At 41.5% G+C, this 13,020-nt stretch overlaps 1 protein-coding gene across 5 annotated transcripts in view; it reads left to right on the forward strand.

Moving 5' to 3' along the window:
- The window catches only part of RUFY2 (RUN and FYVE domain containing 2), a 61,384-nt gene extending 51,204 nt beyond the window's left edge, over positions 1 to 10,180 (forward strand). For all 5 annotated transcript variants that reach the window (XM_010375249.2, XM_030941540.1, XM_030941538.1 and 2 more), the window contains exons 16-18: positions 521 to 569; positions 9,812 to 9,889; positions 9,978 to 10,180. In XM_010375249.2, coding sequence (XP_010373551.1) covers positions 521 to 569; positions 9,812 to 9,889; positions 9,978 to 10,121 — 271 coding nt within the window. In that variant the 3' untranslated portion in view covers positions 10,122 to 10,180. The remainder of the gene's footprint in view (positions 1 to 520; positions 570 to 9,811; positions 9,890 to 9,977) is intronic.
- The last annotated feature ends 2,840 nt before the right edge of the window (positions 10,181 to 13,020 follow it).

The raw sequence follows: 13,020 nt of genomic DNA on the forward strand, positions 1-13,020 counted from the left end.
AGCCACCACGCCTGGCTCACAGTATTTTCTTCCTTAGCACTTCTGTATTTGCTAGAGAAATAGCGTGCATAATGGTTAGCATGTGCCCTTTTACCTTGGTCACAGACAAGGGTTTGAATCCTAGCTCCCCCAGTTGCCAGCTCTGTGACCTCTTACAAGTGACTAAACTTCATCAGACATTTCTTCATCTTTAAAATAGGTTTTTGTATAGATTACACGAGATTATGCCTGCAAAGGCACATAGTAAACCTACAATAAATGATAGCTATTAATATTGTCATGATCACATGAAAATGCCAGTATTTCTTAAAAAGCAAGTTTTAAACCTAAAATATTTTTGCTTTAGGACATTTAGAAAATATAGGAGAATATGAAATATTCCACTAGCCAGAGAAGACCATAAAGATCATATACTATACATAATTTTGTATCCTATGAAATACCAATACCTACTGAAATACTGAATGTTCTATATTTAAATATGTGTACTGAAATTTGGACCTATTTGTAATCTTTTTAGGTCAAAACTTAAAATTGAAGACATAAAAGAAGCCAACAAAGCATTGCAGGTGAGTAGAACGTTTTCCTAAACTGGGAAGGTATGTGAAAGTCTCCAGTGGAAGGTAAAGCCCTGTGTGAATCTAATGTATTATTGATGAATCCCAGGATATATAGAGGCCAAAGCACTGAATGAGGAGCTTGGATGCTGGGAGTTCATCTCTTCCCTGTACCCCTAGAGTCACATTATTAATAACATTCCTTTAGAAACTGACCTTAGAGGCCGGGTGCAGTGGCTTACACCTGTAATCCCAGCTGTTTGGGAGGCCGAGGCAGGTGGATCATTTGAGGTCAGGAGTTTGATATCAGCCTGGCTAACGTGGTGAAACCCCATCTCTACTGAAAATACAAAAATTAGCCAGGCGTGGTAGTGGGCGTCTGTAATCCCAGCTACTCAGGAGGCTGAGGCAGGAGAATTGCTTGAGCCCAGATGGTGGAGGTTGCAATGAGCAGAGATCACGCCATTGCACTCCAGCCTGAGCAACAGAACAAGACTCTATCTCAAAAAAAAAAAAAAAAAAAGAAAGAAACTGACCTTAGAAATAATTTTACTTTCCTACAAAGTATGGCATGATAGAGTGAAATTGCCTATGAACTTGAGAATCTTGAGTTCCTATGCCAGTCTATTACTTACTAGTTCTTTTACTTTCAGCAAGTCATGTATCCTTATTGAGCCTCAGCTTCCTCTTCTGAAATAGGCTGATGATTCTGCCTAGGGTTGCTCTGAATATCGAGTAGGTTAATACATGTGAGTGAAAGTGGTTGGTACAGTTTACCAGTATGGTTGTGAATGTGTCTGAATCCTTGCTACAGCATAGAAGAAAGGACAGTGTCTGTGTGATCACTTCAGTGACAGGTGGCTTCCTACCCAACAACTTCATTTTTTAAAATCAAGAAGTGTTACATGATACTGGGTGTGGTGGTTCACACCAGTAATCCCAGCACTTGGAGGGGCCGAGGCAGGAGGATTGCTTGTGGCCAGGAGTTCAAGACCAGCCTGGGCAACATAGACCTTGTTTCTACTAAATAATAAGAAAAAATTAGCCAGGTCTGTAGTCTCAGCTACTTGGGAGGCTGAGGTGGGAGGATTGCTTGAACCTGGGAGGTTGAGGCTGCAGGGAGCCTTGATCGTGCTACTGCACGCCAGCCTGGGTGACAAAAAAATGTTACATGCAAAACATTTTTAAAAAATAATACTAAGAAGATTTAGCACCAAATAATATAAATAATAATAATAACGATGATGGTAGCAGTCTCTTGTTCTTCACTCCCTTGTCCTTTATCTGCCCTAGCTCCTGCCACCCAAAGGGAGCTACTTTCAGTTTTTTAGCTGTTTCTTCTGGCATTTATCCCTGTGTTTCTAACTAATATTCAGTATGTACTATTTGCTATTGATTCAGCAGTTTTAGACTTATATATTAACTTCTTCATATGGTGGATGTAGAGTTTTGCTCACTCTCATTTTCGTCTTTCCGGTCTCCCAGTATAATTAAGTAAAGTTTTTTGTGGCATTCATTTACTTTATATATATATTTTATTTATGTTATTTTATTTATTATTTTGTTTGAGATGGGGTCTTGCTGTGTTGCCCAGGCTGGAGTGCACTGGCACAATCATAGTTCACTGCAGTCTCACACTCCTGGGCTTAAGCTGTCCTCTTGCCTCAGCCTCCTGAGTAGCTGGGACCACAGGTGCGTGCCACCTTGCCTGGCTAATTTTTACATTTTTTGTAGAGACAGTATCTGCTGTGTTGTCTAGAGTGGTCTTGAACTCCTGTCCTCAGGCAGTCCTCCGGTCTTGGCCTCCTGAAGTGCTGGGATTACAAGCATGATCCACCACACCTGTCTTATTCTATATATTTTTTTGAGACGGAGTCTTGCTTCTTCACCCAGGCTAGAGTGCGATGGCATGATCTCAGCTCACTGCAACCTCTGCCTCCAGGGTTCGGTGATTCTCCTGCCTCAGCCTCCCCAGTAGTTGGAATTACAGGCACCTGCCACCAAGCCCAGCTAGTTTTTTTCTTTTCTTTTTTTTTTTTGAGACAGGGTCTCGCTCTGTTACCCAGGCTGGAGTGCAGTGGCACGATCTCGGCTCACTGCAACCTCTGCCTCCCGGGTTCAAGCGATTCTTCTGCTTCAGCCTCCCGAGTAGCTGGGACTACAGGTGTGTCCTACCACACCTGGCTAATTTTTGTATGTTTAGTAGAGACAGTTTCGCCATGTTGGCGAGGCTGGTCACAAACTCCTGACCTTAGGTGATTCACCTGCCTCGGCCTCCCAAAGTGCTGGGATTACAGGTGTGAGCCACTGCGTCTAGCCCCTACTCTGAATTTTTTATTATGACTATTTAAATGTTGTTCCTTGCTGAGCCAGGTACTGTGATTATGTTTTCTTACTTGAACTGCTTTATTCTTCCTGTGGAGTTAATAATTGCCCTCTTTTTTTTTTTTTTTTTGAGACGGAGTCTGCCTCTGTTGCCTAGGCTGAAGTGCAGTGGCATGATCTCGACTCACTGCAACCTCCACCTCCCAGGTTCAAGTGATTCTTCTGCCTCAGCCTCCTGAGTAGCTGAGATTATAGGCACGTGCCACCTGATTTTTGTATTTTTAGTAGAGATGGGGTTTCACCATATTGACTAGGCTTGTCTCGAACTCCTGACTTCGTGATCCGCCCACCTCAGCCTCCCGAAATGCTGGGATTACAGACGTGAGCCACCGCACCCAGCCGCCCCTCTCTTTTTAAAAACAAATTAGTTGTATAACATTTGAGTTTTCTCATACCTTGACACACCTCTATTAAAAAAAGCTTCTTGATAAAGTTTTCCACGTGGTAAAATATATTAGGTAATTGGTTAGGTCATTATTTTTTCTTTGATGCCTTGCCTCCAACTTCAAGAGTTGTCCACTTTACTGCTCATGTTTCCCTTTGCTGGTATTCTCAGAATTTCCTTTACCTTCCCTCTTTGTGGGAGCTCCTCTTGCCTGAATTCTATAACTTCTCTCTTGGTATACTCCCTTATTTTGGGCAACACATCTTTCAGTAGCTTCCTGAAAATGGTGAATGAAGATAGAGGTTGTAAGAATTTACACATCTGGAGACTGGGCATGGTAGCTCATACCTGTAACCCCAGTGCTTTAAGAGCCTGTGGTGGGAGGATTGCTTGAGGCCAGGAGTTTGAGACCAGCCTGGGTAGTATAGCAAGCCCTTGTCTCTACCAAAATTTAAAAAAAGAAAAAAATAATAATTTGCGTTTCTGAATATATCTTTATTTTATCCTCACTTTTTTTTTTTTTTTTTGGAGACAGTCTTGCTCTGCCACCAAGGCTGGAGTACAATGGCGTGATCTCGGCTCACTGCAACCTCCCCCTCCTGGGTTCAAGCAATTCTCCTGCCTCAGCCTCCCAAGTAGCTGGGATTACAGGCACCCACCACCATGCCCAGCTAATTTTTATATATTTAGTAGAGATAGGATTTCACCATGTTAGCAAAGCTGGTCTCTAACTCCTGACCTCAGGTGATCTGCCCATCTCAGCCTCCCAAAGTGCTAGGATTACAGGTGTGAGCCACCTCGCCAGGCCATATCCTCACACTTTTTAAGAAGATGGGGCCGGACGCAGTGGTTCGCACCTGTAATCCCAGCACTTTGGGAGGCCAAGGCAGGTGGATCACAAGGTCAAGAGATTGAGACCATCCTGGGCAACATGGTGAAACCCCGCCTCTATTAAAAATACAAAAATTAGCTGAGCGAGGTGGCACACACCTGTAGTCCCAGTTGCTTGGGAGGCTGAGGCAGGAGAATCACTTGAACCTGGGAGGTGGAGGTTGCAGTGAGCTGAGATCATGCCACTGCATTTCAGCCTGGGTGACAGAGCAAGATTCCGTCTCAAAAAAAAAAAAAAAAGATGGGTGGAGGCTCGGCGCGGTGGCTTACGCCTGTAATCCCAGCACTTTGGGAGGCCAAGGCAGGTGGACCACAAGGTCAGGAGTTCGAGACCTGCTTGGCCAACATGGTGAAACCTCATCTCTACTAAAGATACAAAAGAAAAAATTAGCTGGGCGTGGTGGGACATGCCTGTAATCCCGGCTACTTAGGAGGCTGAGGCAGGAGAATTGCTTGAACCCGGGAGGCGGAGGTTGCAGTAAGCCAAAGATCGCACCATTGCGCTCCAGTCTGGGCAACAGGGTGAGACTCTGTCTCAAAAAACAAACAAACAAACAAAAAGATGTGTGGATACATGGATATTTGCCGAAACCATCATTATGTAAACTCTAAAAAAAGTTTTGTGAAATATGCATATGAGAGTGCATATATAGTACAACTTAAAAACACTTGTGGGGCCAGGCACTGTGGCTCACGCCTGTAATCCCAGCACTTTAGGAGGCCGAGACGGGCAGATCACCTGAGGTCAGGAGTTCGAGACCAGCCTGACCAACATGGAGAAACCTGTTTCTACTAAAAATACATTAGCCAGGCATAGTGGCACATGCCTATAACCCCAGCTACTCAGGAGGCTGAGGCAGGAGAATTGCTTGAACCCGGGAGGCGGAGGTTGTGGTGAGCTGAGATCATGCCATTGCACTCCAGCCTGGGCAACAAGAACAAAACTCTATCTCTAAAAAAACAAAACAAAACAAAAACTTGTGTATTTCTCTGCTTAGGTTAATGATAATAGAACACGACCAGTACCTTAGAAGCCCCATCTGCTTCTCAATTGCACTCTCCTCTTTATAGTATCTCTCCTGTATTTTGTGTTATTACTTTGTTTTGCCTTATACTTATTACTCACATCTATCTTTAACAGAATATTATCTGCTTTTCCCAGTTTTTTTATGTGGAAACTGGATTCATATGTGAGTTGATTTTTTTCTTTTCCATGCTATTGACCAGCTGAAGGGTCTGGAACAGCCGTCCTAAACAGTTTTTCCCATTCTGGATTTTCTCTGAATGTTTGTTTGTAGTGTTTACTTGTTCCTGTCTACTTGTTGCCTGTGAACTGGAAGTTAAATCTAAAGCCTTGATTAGGCCAAGCACGGTGGCTCACGGCTGTAATCCCAACACTTTGGGAGTCCGAGCCAGGTGGATTGACCTGAGGTCAGGAGTTCGAGACCAACTTGGCCAACATGGTGAAACCCCATCTCTACTAAAAATGTAAAAATTATCCAGGCATGGTGGTGTGCACCTGTAGTCCCACCTACTTGGAAGGCTGAAGTAAGAGGATCATTTGAACCTGGGAGGCGGAGATTGTAGTGAGCCGAGATCCCACTACTGCATTCCAGTCTAGGTGACAGAGCGAGACTCCATCTAAATAATAAAATAAAATAAAGCCTTGGTTAGATTCAGGTGTAACCTTCTGTGGGATATTTTTTCTGCAGGCATATTTTTAACATTCAATGGACTATTATTTGCTCATTTTTCCTTTAAAAAATAGCATCCTGTCATATTTTGTGTTTGATATTATCATTAAAAAATGTTTTTCTTTAATTAAAAAATTTTTTTTTTAGAGAAAGTGTCTCTGTTGCCCAGGCCGGAGTGCAGTGACTCCATCATAGCTCACTGTAAAAGCTTGAACTTCTGGGTTCAAGCAATCCTCCCTCCTCAGCCTCCTGAGTTGCTAGGACCACAGCTATGCATCACCACACCCCACTAATTTTTATTTTTTAGAGATGGTGGGGGGGTCTCACTGTGTTGCCCAGGCTGGTCTCAAACTCCTGGGCTCAAGTGATCCTCCCACCTCAGTCTCCCAAAGTGGTGGGATTACAGGTGTAAGCCATTGTACCCAGCCTCATTATCGATTCTCTGAAGTTTTCTCAAATGTTGTGATATCCCCCAATTTCAATAAAAGGCACAAATAAGGGTTATTGGAAACCTTGTGTGTATGTTGGTTGGGTGGGTTGTTATAGACTGGTAGGCCTCACCATAGAGGAATCTGCTGTGATTAGTGAACTATTCGGTACCTTCTGCTTATGTTTAGTATTTACAGTACTTTTCTCTGTAGCAGTGAGTTTCTCCAGAGAAGAATCCCATAGTCTCCTATCTAGGGGGTGTAAGTCTAGCAGCTAACATCCTGGAATTGGGCAGAGAAAAATTGCTGTTTATTTGCAGAGCAAGAGGTTGTTCCGTTCTAGTCTTAGCTCTTCTGGTAAATAGCTGTTTCCTTGAGCAGGCAGCTTCAGCTCCCTAGGCTTTAAATTTTCTCATGTGTAAAATGAGAGGGCTGCAGGTGCTCATGTCTGAGATCCCTTCACAGGGACACACTAGGCTTACCTTAAAGTGAGCTTCTCTCCCTGGGAGGGCGGCAGGTAAGTTCAATGAAAAGAAGTCTCCAAAGGCCTAGTCTCAAGTTCTAGTCTCCAAAGGCCTAGTCTCAAAGTCAGCAAGGTTGTTTCTGAACCTAATGCCCTTACAAGCTGCTTCCACTAGGTGGCTTTGGGACATTTGGCAAATCACTTTCCTTTGGATGGTTTTCATCAAGTTAGATTATCTTTTAGGGTCCCTTCCTGCTGCTGCCTTTTTTTTTTTTTTTTTTGTACCCTCAGAGACAGAGTTTCCTCTGTTTCCCAAGCTGGAGTGCAGTGGCGTAATCATAGCTCACTATAACCTTGAACATCTGGGTTGAAGCAATCCTCCCACCTCAGCCTCCCAAGTAGCTGGGACTACAGGTGCATGCCACCACACTTGGCTAATTTTTTTTTTTTTTTTTTTAGAGATGGGGTCTTGCTATGTTGCCCAGGCTGGTCTTGAACTCCTGGTCTAAAGAGAGCCTCTCACTTTGGCCTTTCAAAGTCTCCAAAGTGCTGGGATTACAGGTGTGAGTCACTGCACCTGGCCCCCATCCTGCATTAAAAAAAAATATATTCTATGATTCAAGCCATCTGACTCTTTGCTGGTGTTTGTCTGATATGAACTATCTAGTTTAAAAAAGCCCTTATAATCCTGTGTTGTAAGGAGACTTAGGCTTCCTCACATGCAGTAGCCAACACTGTTATTATCTCTGCTGTACAGTAAGTGCTAGTTATTAAGACTGTGAAACAAAAAGACCTGAAATTAACCTTGTGATTTTTTTTTTTTTTTGAGCTGGAGTCTCGCTCTGTCGCCCGGGCTGGATTGCAGTGGCCGAATCTCAGCTCACTGCAAGCTCTGCCTCCCGGGTTTACGCCATTCTCCTGCCTCAGCCTCCCGAGTAGCTGGGACTACAGGCGCCCGCCACCTCGCCCGGCTCGTTTTTTGTACTTTTTTAGTAGAGACGGGGTTTCACCGTGTTAGCCAGGATGGTCTCGATCTCCTGACCTCGTGATCCGCCCGTCTCGGCCTCCCAAAGTGCTGGGATTACAGGCTTGAGCCATCGTGCCCGGCCAACCTTGTGATCTTGATCTGTGAATGCTTAGTCTTTTTTTTTCTTCAAAGAATTCTGCTTTTGGAAAAGTCTTTTAAGAAAACTCATGTTTTTAGAAATGTGTCTATGGGCCTTTCTTGCTTGGAGAATTTTTCTCTCTAAGGTAATAAAGGTTCCTGTGCTTCAGTAGTAATTTATAGGTTGCAGTTGCTCCATGTCCAAGTTGGAATCTTCTGTTATACTTGGGTTCTTTGGTCTGGGCTCTTTTAGGAACATGTTCTAGGAAATCAGTCAGTATTGAGGCTCCTCCTTCATCTGGGTCTTCTCATTGTAAAGCTGATAATCATCTAACAAAGTTGCCTTCACAGGGGAAAAAAGGTCTTTCTAGCCAAGATTGGTTAAGCAAGCTAGTTAACAATGGGTCAAGTAGGCTGGGCTTGGTGGCTTATGCCTGTAATCCCAGCACTTTGGGAGGCCAAGGTGGGCGGATCACCTGAGATCAGGAGTTTGAGACCATCCTGGCCAACATTTTGAAACCCCATCTCTACTAAAAATATAAAAATTAGCCGGGCATGGTGGCGTGTGCCTGTAATCCCAGCTACAGGGAGGCTGAGGCAGGAGAATCACTTGAACTCGGGAGACAGAGGTTGCGGTGAGCTGAGATTGCACCACCGCACTACAGCCTGGGCAACAGAGTGAGACTCTTTGTCTCTTTTCAAAAAAAAAAAAAAAAAAAGGTCAGGTTATTATAAATACTGCCTAAGACTACTTACATCCATTTTTTACTAATGTTTACATAGCAGCTATTAAATGTTATAAAAGTTGAGGGAAATAGCCATGTAAAACTTCTTAAGGTGAGGTCCTTTTTTCCCCCGCCTTTTTTCTGGAGACAGGGTCTCACTCTGTTGCTCAGGCTCGAGTGCAGTGGCACAATCATAGTTCACTGCAGCCTCAAACTCCTGGGCTTAAGCGATTCTCCCTTCTCAGCTTCCAGAGTAGCTGCAACTATAGGCTTATGCCACGCAGCCTGGTTAATTTTTTTGTAAAGATGGAGTCTTTGTTCCTCAGGGCAGTCTTCCCGGCCTCAAGCAATCCTCCTGCCTCGGCCTCCTGAAGAGGTCTTATAAAATAATGAACTTCAATATCTGATTTCCCTAATTTTCTTCAAATTTTAGGGTCTTAAGGTATAAGTTATACATAATGCCAACCTCTTGCATTTCACACAGTGAGAATTTATCTTTAAACATTGTTGGACTAGGATACCCCATTCTCCATGATGTGCTTATTTCACATCGCATGCCTGTATCAAAACATCCCATGCACCCCATAAATACGTAACTACTGTGTACCCACAAACATTTAAAAAATAAAATGTTGTTGGAGTATTTTTAAGGTTCTTTTAATCTTTAAGTTTCTTTTCCTGAAGAGAATTCCCATCAGTAACAGATTTTTACCTCTTTAAAGCATTTTTACATGTGTATATTCTAACATACACAACTGTATAGAAAGAGTAAAATGAACCATTGCCTATATTCAGTATTTATCATGTGCAGTCCTGATTTTTCATTTTTTCAATTTTTAAGAGACAGACTCTATGTCACCCAGCTTGGTCTTGAACTCTAGGCCGCAAGTGATCCTCTTACCTCAGCCTCCCAAGTAGCTGGAATTACTGGTGTGAGCCATTGTCGCCTGGCTGCAATCTTGTTTTTATACTTAATCCACATCCCCCTCCCCAACCCAGAATATTTTGAGGCTAATTCCATACATATTTTATCTACAAATATATACATCTCTCAAAGAAAATAACTTATTTTCCATTCTTCATATATCTATCCCTATAAATAATGTTCTTGGGGAAAAAGTTTTCACATGTAATTTTTAGTGTTACCAATTTGAGCATTAATATTTTCTTCCTACTAGGGACTGGTTTGGCTGAAAGACAAAGAAGCAACACATTGTAAACTTTGTGAAAAGGAATTCTCACTCTCTAAGAGAAAGGTAAGGGAGGTAGGAAGTGAGTCCCAAAATTTGGGATGCAAAAATGCTTATTAAAGTTTTTTTTTTCCCCCTCTGATTTATTTAATAGCACCACTGTAGAAACTGTGGGGAAATTTTCTGTAATGCCTGCTCTGACAACGAACTACCTTTGCCTTCTTCACCAAAACCAGTACGGGTTTGTGATTCCTGTCATGCATTGCTGATTCAGAGATGTTCATCTAACTTGCCCTGACAGTCCAGAACTAAATCCTTATGTATGAAATTACCTACAGTGAATGTTATGATGTTGTATACAAAGGTAACCAGACAGCTCTTCTTAAGCGACTTTCGGTCAGTATTTGGTACCAGTTTATCTTCTACATATTCAGCTCATGGAAATTACAAGTTATGTATTTCCTTCCCCATTGTTATTCAAAATGAATTTTCAACACAGCATGCTTAAAAATCATGTAACTCATTAAAAGGCCAGATAGCAGAGTTAACACAACTTGCCTTATCTTGTAAAGGCCTTCTTAAAAATAAGGCTTCAGATTGTTTTTTTCTTCTCTTAATGCACTTTAAAGCTTCACAGTTCTGAGACTGGAAATGCATAAAACTTTTTAGAAGTATTAATATTCTAATTCAACAGATTTTCATTATCTTTGTAAGATTTCAACTATATTTATTTGTCCTTTCTTCTCCCCCTCCCCCTTTGCTTCTTTTGCATTAGACAGAGCCAATATTTTGTCCTACAGAATTTCCTCTTGGTCTTTTTAAAAATCAGTTATTGTTGTGCTTGCTGATGATTTTTCAGTTACAGTGGATTAAATTAAAAGGGGCATTATTTGGCCTTAGCCTCAACTTTTTTCCTTCTAATCTTGAAAGGAAGTTACATATAACCATCTTTCTTGTTTTTTTTTTTTTTTTTTAGACAGAGTCTCTGTTGCCCAGGCTAGAGTGAAGTGGCGAGATCTCGGCTCACTGCAACCTCTACCTCCTGGGTTCAAGTGATTCTCCTGCCTCAGCCTCCTGAGTAGCTGGGATTACAGGCACACACCACCATGCCCGGCTGATTTTTTATTTTTTCAGTAGAGATGGGGTTTCACCATGTTGGCCAGGCTGATGTCGAACTCTTGACCTCAAGTGATCCACCCGCCTCAGCCTCCCACATATAACCATCTTTCTTTTCCTGATTTATAGATCGTCCCATATGCTGTTTCACTAAATTGCTATTTTTTTAAGTGGTGACTCAGACCCCAATTCAAAGATGAAAACACAAATCCCTCCCCAGAAAAAAAAGGATGTAATAGTAGGAGATATTACAGGCTCCTTATAAAGATCCTCTCCTCTAAGCATTAAAAGTGAGAAAAAAAAATCAGAACTTTGCTTTGGTAATGTATTAGAGTTCAGTTCAAAAAATTTTGTATTAACACTTTCATTGGAGTAAATTTTAGGAAGCATCACATTGTAGTGGCCTACCTGTATACATCCACAGTAAAATTTCACCATGTCCATTGAGCACCTCTATGCCAAGGGCGTTGAGATGATGAAATATACATACTTGACCTATTTCTTTTTTTTTTCCGAGACAGTTTCACTCTTGTTGCCTAGGTTGGAGTGCGATGGCACGATCTCCACCTCCCGGGTTCAAGCAGTTCTCCTGCCTCAGCCTCCCAAGTAGCTGGGATTACAGACATGTGCCACCATACCCAGCTAATTTTGTATTTTTGGTAGAGACAGGGGTTCACTATGTTGGCCGGGCTGGTCTCGAACTCCTGACCTCAGGTGATCCACCTGCCTCGGCCTCCCAAAATACTGGAATTACAGGCATGAGCCGCTGCACCTGGCCAGTACACTTGACCTATTTCAAGCTGACTCAATGAACACTAATCCAAGTCATATTGCTTATGGCATACCAAGAATTTAACTTGTATAAATAACCTCTGAATAGTCACATAAACACTACCACAATTCAGTATCCTATTTTTTACATTAATTAACTGTGCACTTTAAGTTTGTGAGCCTATAAAAAATACATAGGAAATTTATGGATTAAGAGCATTGTATTTATTGGTTAATCCTAGGTACCTCCCTGCCCACAAAGGAGTTGCTTATTAATACTGCAGTATCTTTTCCTCATGAATATATACTTCTATGAAATTTAAAATTTTCTGAATACCTTAAGTATACTTGAAGATCTATTTTCTCCAAAACCCGTAAATTTCCAGTCAGTTTTTGAGGTGTCAGATGTGACAGATTTTTAGATGGTCTTTCTTGAATACTGATAGAAATGTCCTCAAGATAGGAATTATATTCTTGAACCATTTTATATTGATAGGTGGAATGGGCTAACATTTTTATGATTATTGAATAAGCATAAATGAAAGTTTTCAAATAGGCTTTTTTATTACTGTGCTTAGAACAAATTTTTAAATGTGACTTAAGTTGCTTAAATTCCAAGGCTGATTTCATTCACCAAACCATGATTTTTAGTCACCCTTTAAGTTTCTCACTTTTCAAAACTCATGTATCACCACTGACTTTTTTTTTTTTTTAGGCAGCTTTTATGACAGCAACTTGCTCCATGTAATTTTGGCTTATTTAAAAACTATGCTAACTTTGGATTTTTTTGTTACAGAACTTTTAACTCTGTATTTTGTGATTGTGAACTCGTTTTACTTTTCAAAACAGACTTAACATACCATTTCCTAACCTAGCAGTACTACAATAATGCTATCATGGTGCCAAGGAATTACAATTGTAATTCTTCTAACCTATGTTTAAAAAATAAAATGTCAATTTTATGAACTAAATAAAGATTTGGAAAATTAGCCTGCTTTAAAAGGGCAACTTTGGTTTCATTAATACTGTACACTTTTACTGCTTATGTTAAGAGGGTAATCCTGGGAAAATAGAACACATGTAACTTTCAAAAAAGACAGGTGGTGTATGCCCTAATATTTAAATTGCTCATTAAAGGAAGTGGGTACAAGCATTAAGATGAATCATAGCTTCCATCATGAGGCTCCACATATATAGGCTGCCCTCGGGCTCCCTCTCCTAAATTGTAGACATCGTATGTAGTACCTTCTACCAATCTGATTTTTGAATTAGTAACTGACACAAAGCATTCTAGGACAGACGCCATACTA

The sequence above is a fragment of the Rhinopithecus roxellana genome, chromosome 11 (genome assembly GCF_007565055.1).
Source record: "Rhinopithecus roxellana isolate Shanxi Qingling chromosome 11, ASM756505v1, whole genome shotgun sequence".
NCBI classification, from domain to species: Eukaryota; Metazoa; Chordata; class Mammalia; order Primates; family Cercopithecidae; genus Rhinopithecus; species Rhinopithecus roxellana.